Here is an 18,799-nt window from a genome sequence, read left to right on the forward strand (position 1 = left end):
AATAGCAAACTGAGTTCAGAAACCTATGATGAGAATTGTAAATCAAATTCAGCCACTAAGTCAAATCAGTGCAGATTAAATATAGTTTTAATATTCGGGAAAAGCACATCAATCATTTTATTAATTGTATTCCTTATTTTCTTGTTTTCTGAAATAAATTTGGGAAAACACATCAACAAACCTGACCATGTCTTCTGTATTTATCCTCTGTACCCTGGGGGTAGTTCACATTCTATAGTAAAACAACTTATATCACAGGTTGAGCACAGTATTTTTTTTCTAATGGAATCATTTTCAACATGCCCATTGTTACCCATACCCATGGTTTAACTTTTACTCATTTTAGGCCAACAAAATCATGTTACAGTTAATTAATTCAGTAGGCCTACCTCTGTTCAATAATTTTGTGGGGATGAGAGGGTTGTAGCAACACTTGGACGTCCATGTTATGAGATCAAGTTTTACAAAAAATGCTAAAAAAACAAAAAATTTCTTAGTGTTCAAATAGTTTTTGGACTGAAATACAAACACTAACCGATAATAAAGTGTTATTGTTATACTTATTATTGAAGCTGTGTTTTTCTGTTGTTTGTGTCCTGTGATTATTTTCATATTCATAGCAAAATCCTTAAATACCTTTATCTTGTTGTTATTGCAGTATACTTGTAATATACTTATTAGGCTTCAAAAGTTTTCTTCTGTATTCTTTTTCTATATTTTAGCAGGATGCTTTCAAGGACAAGAGTATATTTCACTGTAGGTTACATAATAGAAATAAAGTTGAACTGAATTAAAACACTTTTTAACAATGTTTGATAGTGAGTTGTTCACTGGTCAATCAAACACAGAATAAAAAACCATAGGTTAAAAGCTGTATGTGACAAAGTAATGTAATACCATTAGTTTCATTATTGAAAATTGATTGTAAATCAATAGTGATAGTAACTTGATATCCCAAAAGAACAGAAAAAACATGTCAGAGATGTGAACTGGTCCTGTGGTGGTTATAATTGAAGTTGTGTCCATGTCAGTGCCATCAGGCGTTTCCTACAAATGAACTGGGTAGTGTCAGTCTGCAGTTTGCGGCGTGGCTCAGAGCGTCTTGTTGCGACAGCCGTGTCCTCCTCTCCCTCGTTGCTGTTGCCATTTATGGCAGATCGCCCACTGAACCTAAACCATCTCCCCTGACAGACAGCCGGTTCACGCGGACATGCAGAGTTTCACAGCTCCAGCCGCCTGCGAGTGACCCTCTGACATGTTGCACACTGACACTTTCCTCTGGTGGCCAATCAGTTTGGAAACAACAAGGCACGACAATAGCAGCTTCATTACTGTCGGCGCAGATAATAGCACTTCTAATGCTTAATGTCACCTCCATAAAAAGATAACAGAGATGCTTTAATTAGAGGAGGACATTGCAGCATTGAGCTTGTGTAGGTCCGCTACAGTGATGAGAAGGAAACAGCTTCTTCTTCAGTGAGATATCTCACAATTGTCAAGCAGTGAGAAGTCAGAGCTTCTGAAAGACGAAGTGCTGGACTTCATCTTGTTGGTCTGTGTCACTGAAAACAGAGTGAGCAGCCTGGCGATCCGATGTCTATCACACAGCTCCGAAGATTTGTTACGGCACGACTTATAATATGAACACAGTGTGCCGCAGATTAATAATAAAAAAAAGACAGGATTTAATCTGCCCAGGAATGGACTTTTCGATTAGAGCCAAAAAGCACTTCAACTGGTGGACAACGTGTACATTACAGCAGCGATGTGCAACCTTTGTCCTATCAAGAGCCATTTCAATTTTTACAACATTTTTCAAGGGCCATATTGAACAGACTAACCTAGCACACTAACCTCTCTAATGCGTCGGCTGGAACCGCTTCTGTGGAGTGAGGCATCTGATGTCAGTTGGTGGTGATAATGATGATGATGATAATGATAAAGCTCAAAGCTGGTTTTAGGAAACACGACTTTCGTTAAACAAATTCCTCAGCTCTGGTAAAGTCATGGGTGGCTTACAATAGTTGCTGCCAGACGTGCACTGAACTACGGATGAACTTCGGATCTGCTGATATTCTCTGGAGGGGCTGAATGTGAGAACGCAAATTTCTCAGTGAACACCTCCAGTCTGTATCTGTTGTTTCTTTGGCCTCCGCAGGATTCATCATTAGCAAGTGGGTCTGTTGATGTGATTCTGGCATGTAGCAGACTCAAAATGTAAAGCCCCCAAAAGAAAACAAATATCTCAGAATGAGATGAACAAGCGATGCCATACACGATGAAGACGCCCGCCGGTTCATAGTTTTGTTCATGCTGTAAACAAAATTATAAATGGTTAAATTATTACAATTAATACTTTACATACCTGCTGCACGACCCCTCACCTGAAGGCTCTGGAAATATCTCTCCTGTTGTAAATGCGTCTGAGCAGAAAATCTCCTTTTTGCGTGGTTCAGGTGTGGAAGCCATGGCAACTCCAGAGAAAGGCCACACAAAATTGACAATCATGTTTTTGTGATTCTGACATAGATTCATGAATCAAAGGTTATTCTTCTATTCAAATGTTTGAATTTATTACTGCAACAAATCTAGTGAGGGCCTCTGTGAATAAAATATCAAAGTTATAAAAAACGTGCGGATCCAAAAGCTTCTTGAAATTCCTGTTGAACTTTGAGGTTCTGCCTGGGATCAATTCATCCCTCCCTCTATCTGTACACATTTCCTGTGGCACTGGCTGGTACTAGACCCCAAAGCAAAAATATTTCCACCCCCACTCTGAACAGTAAGCACACTGTTCTTGTCATCAAACACTGCTGCTGTTTTTTTTTTCCTCCACAAACAACTTTGGTGATTTTTGGTCAGAAAGCTCAATTTTAACTTCATCTTTCCATGGAACTTGTTTGCAGAACATGTAATCTCATTCAGATGTTTCCTTGCAGACTTCTTAGGAATTTTATGATGTCCGTTCTGTGCAGTTTATGCATCGCTGCTGCACAAAGGAAAGGTGCACCCGGCTCCTGTATCAGCGAAACCTCTCAGCAGCCCTTTGCTTTGCCTGTCTGTCCAGTTTGTTCTTTATCTTCCAGGTATTGTTTTGACTTCCCGTTTCCTTTAGTTGCCCTTTTGTCTACTGGTTGAATTTTGAAAGCTGGAAACACTGATGTGTCATGCCCCTGATTTGAAGGCATCTGTTAGCTTCATTTCCACACCCAAAGTCAGTTTGTACAGTTGAGGGGTTTCACGAGTTTGAGAATTTATCATTGAAATTGTCATCCGCTGACAGTTCCTAATTTCAATTCTTGACCTGCCGCCCAAGTCTTAATGAATCAAGTAAGGCCTCAGGAGTGTTGCACGAGTAGAAGGCTGTCCAAACTTTTTGCCGAAAAACATAGCAGCACTTGAAGTGATCTGTGAAAGGAGGGGGAGATGAGGAAGAGAAAGACTCTCAGCTGGCTAATGCGTTTTCAAGCAGTGATAACTTCCAAAGAGGCTGGTCAATAAGTTCTAACTCCATTAGTTGTTTTTTTCTAACTTTACAAAATATAAAGTCACACTGGATTATCATTTCTATGTCCCTTTGCTGCAGCGGTGGTATGAACTTCTTCTCATCTCAAGGAAAAATATGCAAATCTGTCCAGCAGTGAGTGCTGCCAAAACTTTTGCATACAACTGTTTTCGGAAAGAAAAAATGCGAAGACGATGGGATTGAACATGAAATAGAATTAGAAAATCTGTAGCTGAATATCTGGAGCACATGCTGTTGCCATGAAGCAAAGAAACCTCATATGTTAAAATACTGTTGATTTAGTTGTTTGAAAAAGAGTTCAGTGTGATTGTGTGTCTGTCTGTGTGTGTGTGCGCGTGGGCGTGTGTGTGCAGTTTCAGTAAACACACACAGTTTTACTGAATATGGGTGTATAGTGGTAGTGTCATGCAGACTCTTTGTGATAAAGGTAACATTAATCCAGATTAATTCAATCATTACTTATACATTGTTTCAAGGGCAAAAAGGATTAGTCACAATTTGCATCATAAATTGGCCAAATAAACAAACAAACACAAAAAGCAGAGTTAAATAAACCTTGAAGTGAAGTCCTTGTCTGCTTCTGTCCGTTTTATGTACACTCTTTATTAATCAACATTTGTTGGCCATAATTACCGCTGCTTCGCCTGTTTCTGAGGTAATGGAGATTTATTAGTGACCTGCAACAAACGCTGTATGTATAAAGGGCTAATGAGCTCTGCTCTATGCTTTCATTTTTAAGTGATATGCCAAGTCATCTGAGAAAGCAGGGAATTAACTTCACTCTTTAATTGTGTTTTTTTTCCCACTGTTTATCTGTGTTTGTTATTTAAGACCCACGGTGGGTCCATCTTTATGGGCAGAGTCTCTCAAGCAGCAGAGCAATGATGAATCTGGTCAAGTCGTGTGAATGACCTGTCTCCGTGGGACTTTCCCTTACTTAAGGTGACCTTCCATAAATAAAACAAACAGGATGCGGTGTCTCTCTGTCTGAAATCATGTTGTTTATTAGAATCCAAGAGCTGAATGAAGAGGCTTTTACACAAACATCCATAACTAGTTATTATAATTATACATTTGCTTGTTTTAATAATGAATGCAGAAATTCTGAGGCTCCATGTTGTACTTCTATCTTCACATTCACCTGCTCTGGGGATTCAAATAATAGTTAAATACTTTCTTTCTTCACTTGCTGCAGGTTCAAGTGTAACACTGAAGTATAGGTAAATTAACAGACGGTGAAGTCTTTAGAAAAGGATTTTTGAATAGGCTATCAAGACTTCCTGACAGAGTTTGTTTTAACAGTAACACTTCCGGCTCTGAAAGCTGGAGATCATGATTCCCTGCTCGGACACTGCCGAAATTTCCCACTGTGTTGACTTAAGTTTACAATGAAGAATATAGAAATGATTAAAGATTCCTTTGTCAAAAAAACAACAACATCAACAACATATAATTAACCACCAAAACTTGAAAAAACAGACGAGCCGGTCATATACAGTAACAAAAAACTGAAGAAGACTCAAAATATCGCTGATAAAAAAGCTTTTATAGTAACAACAATAGAACAATACAGATGAGGTGGGTTAAATCAGTGGCATCAGTAGTAGTGTTCATGTGGATAATGTAGTGCAATGTGTTATGTTGTGAAAAATAAAGTAAACACTGACCAAGAGCAGAAGGTTGTGGCTGGCTGGGGCGGGAGCTGACTGCAATTGTGAAATATTTCACAGCAGAGCAGAGATTAGAGAAAATAAAGACTCACTTGTGGTGCAGAACTTTTTTTCCTCTCCCTCTCCTCCTCTCACATGAATCATCTCGTGCCCCCTCGGATTTACCTGGCGACAGTTTGGAGGGGGTGTAAACCAGAGTGTATATGAAGCAGTTAAAATGAGCTGCACACACTAAAAATGCTGCTCACACATCAGTGTTTACAATCTAATAAAGGCGCACAGTGTCAGTGACTGTTTACATTTGACATTAGAACAAGTTATTTGATGTTTATTACTGTGAGAACATTTTACTGATATTGCATGAGGTAGTTTTTCTTTTTTTAAATATAAATGTCGTGAGTATTTTACTTTCACTAAAGGATATGAGTACACTCACTTCAAACTAAGGCTTTCTCCAATTTTCACTCTCATTGGCTTTCACTCTCATTGGCTGCTCAAAAAAAATCAGATCATGCAGACATCTCTGGGTTGTGGAGACCATGTGACGACCTGCAACAAGTCATGTTTCTGTTTCTGTGTTATGGTACAGACTTCAGCCGTGTCACCATCTGAAATAACTTTTATTTTGTAAATAACCAGAGCCGATTTCGTATTGATTATCAGTTGCCATTTAAATGTGTTTATGTTGTTGGTTTCTAGAAGTGCTGCCTAGTTTCAGGATCCTGAGCCCTGCCAACAAATCCCCCCTCCTCCTCCTCCTCCTCCTCCTCCTCCCACTGAAGGCAAAATCTGTCATTTACACTATGCAGAATTTTAAATTGTAGATGACACATTCATCTGAACAAAAGTGTCTCCCCTGTTAAAACAAGGAGTTGTGTGTCTCCTGTCCCTGAGGACACACAACTCATGAACTCCTTAAAGAGATGGGGAGGTGAGATGGACTTCTGGGCATGAGGCTGCCTGTCTGCTCACACAACACCAACCTGGTTTTATTAGCCCTCATGTTCATGTGTTTAGTTCTATATTATATTTTGTAGAGTATTGTTATGCCTTCTCTGATCATAGTTTTGCACTGTTCTCTGTCTGCGCTGTCTCATATTTCAGCACCGTAAATCTTGAGTGCTTTTCCATCTATCTATCTATCTATCTATCTATCTATCTATCTATCTATCTATCTATCTATCTATCTATCTATCTATCTATCTATCTATCTATCTATCTATCTATCTATCTATCTGTGTGCCTGTCTTTCTGTCTGTCTGTGTGTCTATCTGTCTGTCTGTCTGTGTGTCTATCTGTCTGTCTGAGTGAGTGATAGACAGATGAGCTTCTATTTAACAGAGGTGACATGAAAGGAAAAGGATCGTTTGTCTGTGGAGCTGCTTCACACATCGTTGCGTGCGTGTGTGTGTGTGTGTGTATATGTGCGCGCGCGTACAAGAGCATCTCTTGGCCTTTTCCTAGAGAAAACCAAAAATATGTGATTCAAGTTGTGACAACACTTCCTCCGCCGTACCCCCCCCCCCCTCGCGCTCCACCGTCCCACCCCCCCGCACCCAGTGGCTCTTCGCCTCCGTGACGTCTCCTCCTCCGGGCTGCGATTGGCCCGTGCCTCCGCCCGTGCCCGTGACTGACATGAGCGAAGCCACAGTCTCCTCCCAGCGGCGGCAGACGCTATTTGAGTGGAGCACTGGCGGACTGTTGTACACAGAGCCGGGCTTGGTGGCGTCAATGGGAAGCGTGCGAGACAGTGGCAAAGCGAGTTACGGTCTAGAGTGAAATCCGCAGGCTGCACCATGCTCTCCAGGTCCATCCCGTGCGTGTGGATTACAGTTTGCCTTCATCTCTGCTACTACGTGGACAGCGGGGACGCACAAAACGCGAAAGAAGGTAAGTTCCCCTAAAGTTTGGGACTCTCCTCCATCCCAGCGCATTTGGAAGACATGCGTCAGAAATGACAAGAGACGTGTCCAGATCGTGAACAGTGTCCGCGTTACCTTTTATTTCGTCAATCATATTTTAAATCACACGTAAATGTAACAACCCAGAAATGTGGATGCGTCCTCCGCGCCGGGATGAGGCCGGTGTGCGCGGGGATGACAGCGCTGCGGTGCCTGTTCGCGGGCTGTTTGTCCGCGACCTCTCTGGGTTTTTACGCACCGCGATTAAAAGCCGCCGGAACTCAGGAGCAGACGCAGGAGCTGCTGCTTTAATCCCCCCCGGTGCCAGCCAGCGGCGAGCCGTCGGGATAAGTAGCCTGTTGGTTATAGATTAACAATCTATTACGGCAAACCAGGGGAATACCAGCGGATCGATCGCTCCTGCAGCCTGGAAACGAGTGTGCCGCGTCCGAGCATGGACCCAGTTTCCTGGGGGTTTACTTCCTCCCAGCCAGTCCGGTTCGATGGACGCAGAAAATACAGCAAGACTGACGCGGAGTTAACTGCATCGGACGCTCAAGTTGGCAAGAAAACAATAAAAACAGCAGAGAAAAGAGGAGAATTAAAAACTCTTAAAATGACACTTTTAATTAGTCGGATTTGAGCTTAAAATCAATGTCACGTCATGCGTAAAACGCTCGATTCTTATTTTCTCATCGATACAACTACATTAACCTACAATAATAATAGTAATGATAATAAAAATATAATAATAATAATAAATAATAGTAATAGTAAAGGAGCCGATGTGATCGTGGATATGAAGTGAACATCCTCGGTGTTAGGGGGGGATTCCGCAGACCTCCATATCAGACAGTCACCTGTGAGACATCATATTTTACGGCGATGCGTCCTGACTCCTGCACCCCCCTCCCCTCTCTCTCTTATAATATTTCACACAATTAAAAACAACTTAATTTCTAAAGCCGCCGCCTCCGCCGCCGCCGTGGTGCAGCTTTGCGCTCTCGCTCGCTTCCAGAACATAAAACAGATTGGTGCTATCCCCCCCAACCCCGCTCGAAAACAAATCTTTAGCTGATTCAAACCGCAGAAACATGCCGCCTGTTCACGTAATTTCAATGTAGTTTTTATGACCGCTTTGAGCCGAAAATAAACTCGCCCGTCTTCTGCAGCCAGTTTGCGCTATGGAAGCAGCTGCTGTGGCGTTAACGCACAACAACTTCCAAGCTTCTCCCTTAAATCTGGTTATTTAATAAACTGTTGCACTGAATAAAAGCACGGTAATTAGATTAAATTCGCATAAACCTGTGCGTAATGGTTCCCTCCTCATTCGCATAAGTGTGTTACGCTTTGTTCTTTATTTCTTCATAATGCGCACTGTCGGTGTCTTCATTTCCCAAAAGTTCCCTCTGCAGACAGCGCTGCAGTGTATGTATATGCTTATTATATTTTGTTTATGCTTTAGCTTCTACAACTAGAAATTGGGTCATGCATATATGCGCTATAGATATAGATGTGTGGCCTGTCACCGACACCCAGCCCCGGTGCCCCGGTGAGATTTAACAACCTGCCTCTTGGTTTCCTGTCACTAGTGATTCTGCTGGACTCCAAGGCACAGCAGACAGAACTGGAGTGGATCTCCTATCCTCCCAACGGGGTAAGTTTGCAGGATCTGCGCGCCACAGGCACACAGATGTACTCCTTATCTATATTTATATATATGTCTAGCTTTCTCTGATGTCCCACATCTGTGATAGGAATAATAATATTTAAAGAAGGTTTGAAATGAATACATAAGGGCCCCCATATTTCTTCGCTCAAAAAATTCCTCTCCTGAGCATGAGATAGGGAAGCCAGGTGGAAGTTTCTGCCACTAAACTCTCCGGGCTTTTGACATTCAGAGCACAGAGGCCTGAAGCAAAGCGCTTCCAACCAGCTAGTCTGATTAAAAGCAGGCGGCGAGAAACTTTTAAATAAATAATGTGAGCACAGGAAGATAAACCCGAGAACAGTCATCCTCTTAAGATGTGTTTGTGTGATAAAAATGCAGCCACTAATCTCCCTTAATTCACTGCAGTTTATTGTACAGAGCAATGAAATGACTGTATTTCATATACCTTTGTCAGTTTCATTGCAGAGTAATGGTTCCCCGTTTGGTTTGATTGCTGATCATTAGACTTTTATGCAATGATGGATAGACATCTGTTACGTTTGAATGGAACATGGTGAGGTTTCCTGATCGAAGTATTCATCAAAATGTATGTTTTTTTTTGCCAGTGGGAAGAAATCAGCGGCTTGGATGAGAACTACACACCTATCCGCACGTACCAGGTTTGCCAGGTCATGGAGCCCAATCAGAATAACTGGCTTCGGACTAACTGGGTAGAGAAGGGCGATGCTCAGAGAATTTTTGTGGAACTGAAGTTCACCCTGAGGGATTGTAACAGTTTGCCTGGTGTGGTCGGCACGTGCAAGGAGACGTTCAACTTGTATTACCAGGAAACGGATTCAGAGGTGGGCAGGAACTTACGGGAGAACCAGTACGTGAAAATCGATACGATCGCTGCAGATGAAAGCTTCACTCAGGGGGACCTGGGCGAGAGGAAGATGAAGCTGAACACAGAAGTGCGCATAATTGGCCCCCTGTCCAGGCGGGGCTTCTACCTGGCCTTCCAGGATGTAGGGGCGTGCATCGCCCTGGTCTCTGTCAAAGTTTACTACAAGAAGTGTTGGTCTATCATTGAGAACCTGGCTACATTCCCCGACACCGTGACGGGATCAGAGTTCTCCTCGCTGGTGGAGGTCCAGGGCATGTGCGTGAGCGACGCAGAGGAGGAGGCCGACAACTCTCCCAAGATGCACTGCAGCGCCGAAGGGGAATGGCTGGTGCCCATTGGGAAATGTATATGCAAGGCTGGATTTCATCAGAAGGGAGATGCGTGTGAACGTGAGTGCCTCTTTGTTTCTATGATCAGAATGGAACATATTTTTAGTATTACTTTAATTTGCTCATTAGCATTCCCGGAGTTGTTTTTCTTGCTGAATTAACTTTTGGCAATCTGTCAGGGGATTCCTGGATTTCACAAAACATGAAAAAAAGTTTTATGTTTTGATTATGCAAAGCAGGAAAATGACACTTGTGTTGGCAAATGGGATTAAAGAAGCCGATGTGACAGCAGTAAAGATGGATAAAGTATTGAGGACAAACATCCTGATTATTATAATTGGAATCCGTGGCAATTGATTACGAGGCTCCTAATTTATAGCCATGATTCTGTTGACACTGGGATTAAATAATTGGAGTTTAGCTGCTCGGCGCAAACACTGCTCTGTTTCTTACTGGCAGGGGGCCAAGACAATCACTTGCAGAATACACCAGTCCTGAGGAAGTCCAGCCAGCCAGCCAGTCAGTGTCTTACTGCCTCAGCCAAATGACCAGGACAGGGAGGGGAACAAATAGCCGCCGTGCTTTGGCATTTAGTCCTCAGGATATTTATGAAGAGCCTAAGAGGAAGGTCAAATGCAGCCTCTCCGTGGCTCATTTACGTATATGACATTGAGTTGCTGCATTGTGCAACTGCCACTAACAATAATATGCCTTCTGTCACTCTGAATGCTCACAGGATTATTTTTTAGCGGCCACCTGATTTCAAAAATAAAAATGACTATGTATTAAAGGGAGATGACTTAGGTCACAGAACTTAAGTGGCCTGCCTTGTCAGCGAAGCAAAGCTGTTTTGTTTTTTTTTTTGCTGCAAAGAGGGCAGCCTCATTCTAAGGAGCTTATAGGGAGCAGCAGCCAGTTATAATTGAACGGAATGCGTCTAAGAACAAATTAGTGTCCCTGGCAGACAACCTTTTATGCCACGCTGTCTTCCATTAGAGACCCCTCTGAGGGAGGTGTGTTAATGAAATATATTAGGCCATGTAATTTAGAGCAACACAACCCACCCCAAGGTGTGCTATGTCTCCGGTGTTAGCAGGCTATCACTGATTTAACCCCACGGAGCTCCTCTTTATTGTTCTTGTTGTTTTAATATGCAAAGATGTTGGAACCAGTTGTGCCCCTAGGTGGAAAGAAAGCCCGTGATTTATTTCCACAGGGAGACTGATGCAGTGTAACAGCAAACAGCTCCGGCTTGTCAAAGTAATTTTTAACCACCTTTTCTAATTATGTCTTAATGCAAAACCCTCAGAACCGATGACTGTTGTGTGTCTCTATTAACTAATCAGTTCACGTGTCAATTAAAACAAACGCCTGCAGATATAATGGACCTACCTTTTGGAATTTTTAAGCCTGAGGAACATGGTTCCTTAATGTGTATGTGGATCAAGTTCTAGTCTTGACGCCGCACCTTTAGGAGCTTTATCTCTACTGAGGCATGAGAAGCCTTTGTATTAAGGGGTAGTTAATCTAAATAAAATGAGAATCACGGTGCACCATCAGCACTTCTTCCAGCAGCTCCACTGACATTAAATTGTCCATTCAGTAGTTTCTCCCAGAACAATCTAATAGCTATTCAGACTATATCTACCAGCTGAACAGCAGAGCAATAAGTCCAAGTGGCTGTGACCATTCAAAATGGGGGATCCCGGCTTTTGGACAATGGGCCGACTTGTCTCAGTGCTGTAAAGGACATCATCGTTCAGCTAAGGGGATTTTGTCTAACGGTATGTCATGGTACACTGTAGAGGGTTCCGCGTACTTCTAACAAACGAGGCTGTACAAAGTGTCGTCCAACATGTCTAAAGGCAAGGATATTTATACTTATTCGGAATGTTAAAACTGGGAAGAATAATGATAAACACTTTTCAAAAGCATTTGTGGGGTTGCACTTGGTTGTACACAAAAAAGGAAAGAGATTTAGTTTGGTGACAAATGAAAAAAAAAGAATGAAAAATCCCGGCAGATTTTTCACACCCGGCCACCTGGCCAACGGCTGCGTGAAATGGACATGCTTGAGGATTGTTGGTTTCAGGAAGTTGCAAATATTGTCCCACTGATTCCGACGCTGGATTGAGGGTTTTAGATCCTGTTGGAGGATCCGACAGGCACTTTGTTTGAGGCATATAGTACTGCGGCTTTTAGGGATTAGCACCATGTTCGTTTAACTTTTCAAACAAATTTTCTGTTGGTGTGTCCTCCCCATCACGTTGGAGGCAGGATTCAGAATTCAGCAGATTTGATAAACGACTCCACATGACAGTCCTTAACCACCCCGTAATTTGTTAAGGGTAGTTTGCTGTGGTTATTAAAATGGTCACCGGGTGAAATATTCCGAGGGCGGGTGCAGGTGGAGTAAGCATGTAGAGCTGTCGGTCATGACATTTGAGGAGCTGCCTCTGGGGATGCAAAAGCCTCTTCTGAAATGTGTTGTGATCCACTCATTCATCACCGTCAGCGAAGAGGGACCCCTTGTCTTTCACCCCTACGCCCCTCACTCCCCCTGTCCCTCTTTAACCCTTTGTGTTGCAATCTGTGGCAGTAAATGTCACTCATCCTCTCGGCCTGCTGTTTTCGGCGGGCCTCAGCGCGATGGGTGCTGAAAAAGGCCAGTTGAAGTGTCCCCGCATTCTGCGCCGGCTTCATTTTGCGAAGAAGTGCGTGTTGTGAAAATAGTGCCCATTCATTCGCTGGTCCTGTTTAGCACTGGCCACTGGTTGCAATGGAGCCACAGAGTCGTTAAGACAGAGAGAGGGCCCTTGTGGGAGGACACTGGTCTCTTTGTGCCGCTCAATCCCGGGAATGTATGTTGTCCGATTTTTGACACATCAGATCATTGGGGTGCTAAATAACCAGTGCCTGTGACATGATTAACTATTGACCCTCGCCCCAATAAGGGAGAGGCCTGTATCCGGGCTGGAAAACCGATAAAACAGGCCAAACCGTGCGGCTATCAGTGCATGCTAACAAGAAAATGAATGAGAGGATACAGCATCCTGTAGAAGCTGGCACCATCCATCTTGGCTGTCAGGCAGCTGGACAGAAGTTAGTTGGAGACTGATTGATGATCGAGTCCCCCCCCCAGGGAAGGGGCTGGGCAGTAAGGGTCTGCCTGTGGCACCTGACGTGTTTGGAAGCCACCAGGCAGTTACCCGGCCCAGGGGCGGCTGGAGACAGAAAGCTGTATTTAGCATTTCAAATGAAGCCAGGACGCCAGGAGTCAGGAGGTCCTCATACAGCTTGACGCTCCCCTGATTGATAAGGTGTGAATTTAATACACCAAATGCTGTCTTTTACAACAGCTCCAGCGCTCAATTATGCAAATGACAGGTGTGCACAGTATCCACAGGACTCCCAAACGGACTTAAATCAGTCAAGACTGAAATAATGTGTTGATCAATGGGAGCTATTCCCGTCACTGCCTGTGTCTGCTTCCTGTGAATGGTAGCATTCTTCCACAGCCCATGGCTTTTCCTCCTTGTTGTCTTGGCCTGGCAGGTAGCAGTCAGGCTCAAAGATGGGCCATTCTCTGCTCAGGATGTTGCTACCAATGCAGCTGACAGGGTCCTGAAATTGATCGCTCAGGGGAGGACTTGAGACATGAGATTTGGAGGGACTGAAATGCTTAGTGCAAAGATGATTAATGGATTGATCGTTTAAGTCATTCGTCTAAGTAAAATGCCAGACACTCACAGGTTCCTGTGTCTCAACACTAGGATTTACTGCTCTGCTCTCTTGTTTTATTGGAGCTAGAATATCTTGGGCTTTTGGACGGTTGGCCAGACAAAACACATTTCATATTTGATAACATCGCCGTGGGCACCTCAGAGTCTGAGATAACATCTTCAGATGTCTTGTTTTGCACAACCACTAGTCCAAACCCTGCAGATATTACATATATTATCACAGCAAACCGAGAACAAAACCAAACTTTGCACTACCTGTTTATATCCTTATTTCACAATTACATAATAATTCCTGAATGAATAATTAGCTCAACTAAATATAGGTGTATATTTGAACATGGTATAACTGTCTCAAATGATAGGGTTCCTACTTTTTTTGTTTAATTTCGATGTTCATTATATTTCTGCATTTTACAATTGACCTTATCTCTTTACTTCCTCCTTTCACCTTTTGTAGTGATTTCCTGCATTGAAGCAGTTTTAGTATCAGCTCTGCCCCCCAAAAGACTGACGAAATAATAATGATAACACTACGACTACAACTAGTAATAATGATTGCATTGGTAGGTTTCTGCTGGAGAGAACAATTGCTGTTGAAATTACAAAAAAAGGGGCCAGTCAGAAGGGTGTTACATTTCAATGGAAGTACCACTGAGATCAGATGATTATTACTGTATTACTGTGCGGATCCTTTGCTCTATCTGGTTCCCTCTCATTAGTGGAGACTCAACCACAGCTGCTCCTTTCCGAGGATGAAGAGAAAGGCACAATGTTTGAAATCGTGATTTGGCAAGCTGTGAGGATGTACATTTATTTTACTTCCAAATCCAATGACCCGATTTAAATATACACGTCCAAAATAAGAGGTAAAAAGCAAGAAGTTGTTTCCCGGGATACGCTCAGTTGAACTGGTGCCAGCAGCGCTTTCTGCAGGATCCAGCTGCCCTGTCAACACGTCAAATTAAGTACAAATGGCTCATTTTGCCTAAGGAAGACATTCACTGGGAGGCTTATTCACAAAGCCATTTGGTTAGGTGAATATTTTTCATAAAGTTATACACATATGAACTGCCCTTATTCACATGGTGAAGCAAAGGCAAGGAAACAAAAGAGCTGTCATGGCTAATTATTTGCTCCGGCTGGTTTTCTGCATCTGTAGATGTCACACTGAGGTAAAGATGGATCTAAAACCATCTTCTAAGCACAGAGGGCTCAAACTTAGAGAAGGACTGGAGGCTGAAGGGGCCTGGTCACTGGTAATGGGGTTTGTCTTTCCCCTCTGCTAATAGGCTTCAGCTACTGACTCATGCATACATGAATATCAAGCAGGTGAGGGAAAAGCTAGAATCCAACTGTTGTAAGCGCACAAGCCTTGTTCAGAAAATTCCACTGGGAACATCGTTACCAAAAAAACATCCTTTTGGAATTTCCAAATACAAGCACCCTTGTGTTTCTTTACTCTTAACTCTTCCACGTTGGTTTGTTTTTTGCTCATTTCCTTTACTCTATTTACAGGCAGACTTCATTCATGGTATAATCACAACTTGTCTTTACCAGGCATGCCATAATCTGCTTTTTCTGTGGTCTTTTAGCAGACTCAGACACAACAGCAGTTGGCATGCCAGTGCTACAATACATTTAGAAGAAGAAATCAAATCTAATACAATAACATACATTTTTGCATTGTAGGACCGACATCTGTCTATGAAAGGACAGAGGAGAGTGAGGGAAGAACATGTTGATAGGACTTTTTAAGCCTTAAACCTGCTGACACTATGGAAGTTCAGACAAAAGTAAACTGGATTTGTTTTGATTCTAAGCAGAAAGGTTATGGTTTCTGAACAGAGGTATTAACAGCTATCCAAATTGGAGACACTGATATCAGTAAATATGTTGAGTCCAGGACAATGTTTTGACAAATGGAAGAAAAGCTGTGATTTTGGATGCACATTGCACCAAGCAGCTATTTAATGCTGCTTCACCACAGTGCACAGATCATTGTGAAGGTCTTGGAATCGGACCTGCCAGTCCAAATTTGAGACCCTACGCTGCATCATATGAAAAGGCAGAATCCAAGTAAGCACCCCTCAGTCCCACACAAACAAAGCCATATAGTGAGTTGTACTGGTACAGGATTTTGTTAAGCCCCTAAAAGGGAGACCTTTGTGACTTTGTGTCAGATAGTGTTATTTCCAAGGTGACATCAATGTCCACATTAGAGGTCAGTGAATATTAACTTCATTTACACATGGCTGCAGACCAGTGAAGCGCCACAATGGAGGCCTGCCTCTTGTGTTTAGTAACGTGAGCACCCCGGCTGACAGGACACTGTCAAGACGGAAGATGGATGATTGCAGCAGTTGACCCTTGATCGCCGGTGGAGTCACCTCTCTGCCCCCCCTCTCTCTCTGCATGACAAAGGAGCTCTCCCCATAGTGCAGCGGCCCTCGTCCCCACTTGCACTAACAGGTTCAGACATCTCCATCGATCCCTTCGTCCACATCTCTTGCATTTCTAAGCTTTTGCCCTTTTTAACTACCCAAACTGTGGCACAGATGTCTTTTTGTGTAATTGTGTGCCAGCTGACTGCTTGAGAGGGATATGATCAGACAGGCGAACTCGACGTCACAACAGAAGACAATGCCTGCGGTTTTCTGTGTGGTGTCCCTGTGGCAGGAGGGCAAAAGTGATATGTGAGTGGGGGCCCAGGGTCTCGCCACCTAAAGAGGCAGCAGGGAGAGCCCTGTTGTCAGTGGAGCTGCTCATCTGGGAGGCCCCAGACCATTGGTTCTGTAATTCAATCCTCCTTTAAGAGGAAAATCAATAACTTGTTACATAACTTTTTTCTCTCCACCACTTAAATCCGGTGCAAAGGGAAGTATAACTTAAAATGTGTGGCTGGTTCGACATTGTTCTATATTTCTGTCACAGCTCTGCAACTGGAGAGGCTGTGTGTGGATTTAAATGGGCGGGGGCTGGGTCAGGAGGGTTTGGTAGGAGTTGGCACAATTTGGAGATAATGCTCAATTGCTGACTGGGGACATTTTCAGTGCCGATTTTGCTTTGGCAGCAGGGGGCTTTGGATCGATCAGACCTTTGGACCCTGTGCTTTCATCCCCAGAATGTAGACCCCTTGCTTCATCTGCATCGTCTTTTAGCACCGCTCCCTTTCAGAGCTGACCACCTCATCCATTAAAGGAAGGTTGCTGCCTGGCTGGCCTTAAGGGCCATCTCTCCTGTTTCCATGTGAGTTAAATAACCTAAACAAAAGACGATTAGGCAGGGACATTTTCCTTGTCAGAGAGAATCCATTTCAGAATGCTCACTCTGCATGATAAGAAGCAGAGGCCTCTTAGTGCACAGACTTAAGATACAGCTCAGGCGGAGTGAGAGGGCGTAAATTCTCTGATGTAATGAGTTTAATCTTAAAATGCCCTTCATTTTCCACCTCCAGATCCACGCAGTAAATCAGCAGGAGAGCAAAAAGCGAGAACAGGTGTTCGCGTTTGTTTTTTGCAATTTGTATCGCTGTCAGCGGCGACTCCAATGCACCTGAAGCAGTTGTCTTCTGTGTGATCCTGTTACCTCCTGCTCTATATTTCACTCATAACCTTATTAGATGGATTTGTTTGATGGTCCTAAGTAGTAAAGTTTGCAGGATTATACTGCATATTTTTCCCATCAACAAATTTCATACAAAAACAATACCAACTTTAGTCTGTCTTTAATACTTTGAACTCACTACTATTTCTGTGTCGCTCAGCCCGAAGCTTATTCGTTCCTACTAAGATGCAAATAAATCATTTAAGGTGAGTCCTAAATATATTTTTTAAATCTTAAATAGGGGCTCATAAATTTCCCCCCAAAAAAGCAGCACACAGCAGTTTTTAGCAAGCATTGCTCATACAGCAATACATAGTGCATTTGTGGGGCATCGTTAGTACACAGTTGTTTCTCCTGTGAGTAGTGACAAAAGCAAGAAGGTGTATGAGGAGGATAGCCTGTGGTTTTGGTCTTAGATAGGGTCTGTTAATCTCAAGCCATATTGTTTATAGGGTCGGTCCACTCAATCACATATGTTATTAACCCCATGCAGATAGTGTTTGGTTTTTTTACTACTGAAGATTTCGGCCTCCCTGAATAAATATCTTTTGCGCTCAAATTAAAAGAGGACGTTCAAATGTTGTTATATTTTTTTCTCTTTCCTTAAACACTGATCTGACTATTCTGAGAAATCCACAGAAGAACCAGAGTCGACAGCTAGTTCACAAGCATTCAGCTATTCCTTCATTGTATCGGGTTAGAGGCAGAAATGTGGTGAACTGACCCCTTCAAAGTGACTGTGCTCATTAACACTTACTCGTTTCATAAAGAGGGTGATCAGAAACAAAAAGCCTGCAAATCATTAGTGCATGTGACAGTAATCTTGAGCTTGAGCTGATCGCTGGTTTGCTGTTTAATTCCAAACTGTCCCACTTACAGGGTAAACTGACTGGACTGGCTGCAGCAGTGCTCTTAGCACCGCAGCAGGAGCATTAGCCTCAACTCGAGTATAACTTAATCAGTGTGGGGCTTTGATCTTTGCTGTGTACTGCCAAGCAGGCATTTCCTTGAGGTTCTCCCTGCTCAGAGGGCAGAGCTGCATGCCCTCCAACAGGGTGTAAGGGAATGCTAATCTTCTCTTTGTTTCTTGTGGAAAGCTACTTATCTCCTGCTAAGCACAGGTACCTCAGCTGAATGGGTTGATTGTCTGCATGTGTAGAGTGCAGCAGCAGCAGCAGCAGCCAGACAGTCATTCCAAATATGTGGGGGTGGAGGGAGGATCTAGCACAATATGACATCAGATTCTGAACCGGTCAAACTTATGTTTCAGTGGCTCTTGTTTTTAGCCTCATTGTAACCATGTCCGAGCCTGCTTTCCTCTCTAAGCCCCGCTGGAGGTGTTGGCGTTGCAAAAGTTTAGGATTGAGAAACTCTATCTCCGTCCTGTGAACAGATTTTCCGCACCACCTCAGTTCTTTTTTTTTCTTTTCTTTGTGTGCACTGCCACTGTATCCCAGAGCGAGGTAGGC

The 18,799-nt window shown here is 43.1% G+C and overlaps 1 protein-coding gene across 2 annotated transcripts in view; it reads left to right on the top strand.

Moving 5' to 3' along the window:
• The first annotated feature begins 6,940 nt into the window (after nt 1-6,940).
• Nucleotides 6,941-18,799, top strand: part of epha7 (eph receptor A7) — a 94,754-nt gene continuing 82,895 nt past the window's right edge. For both annotated transcript variants that reach the window (XM_062411225.1, XM_062411226.1), the window contains exons 1-3: nt 6,941-7,086; nt 8,690-8,754; nt 9,375-10,044. In XM_062411225.1, coding sequence (XP_062267209.1) covers nt 6,993-7,086; nt 8,690-8,754; nt 9,375-10,044 — 829 coding nt within the window. In that variant the 5' untranslated portion in view covers nt 6,941-6,992. The remainder of the gene's footprint in view (nt 7,087-8,689; nt 8,755-9,374; nt 10,045-18,799) is intronic.

This window comes from Platichthys flesus, chromosome 18 (genome assembly GCF_949316205.1).
Source record: "Platichthys flesus chromosome 18, fPlaFle2.1, whole genome shotgun sequence".
Taxonomy (NCBI): domain Eukaryota; kingdom Metazoa; phylum Chordata; class Actinopteri; order Pleuronectiformes; family Pleuronectidae; genus Platichthys; species Platichthys flesus.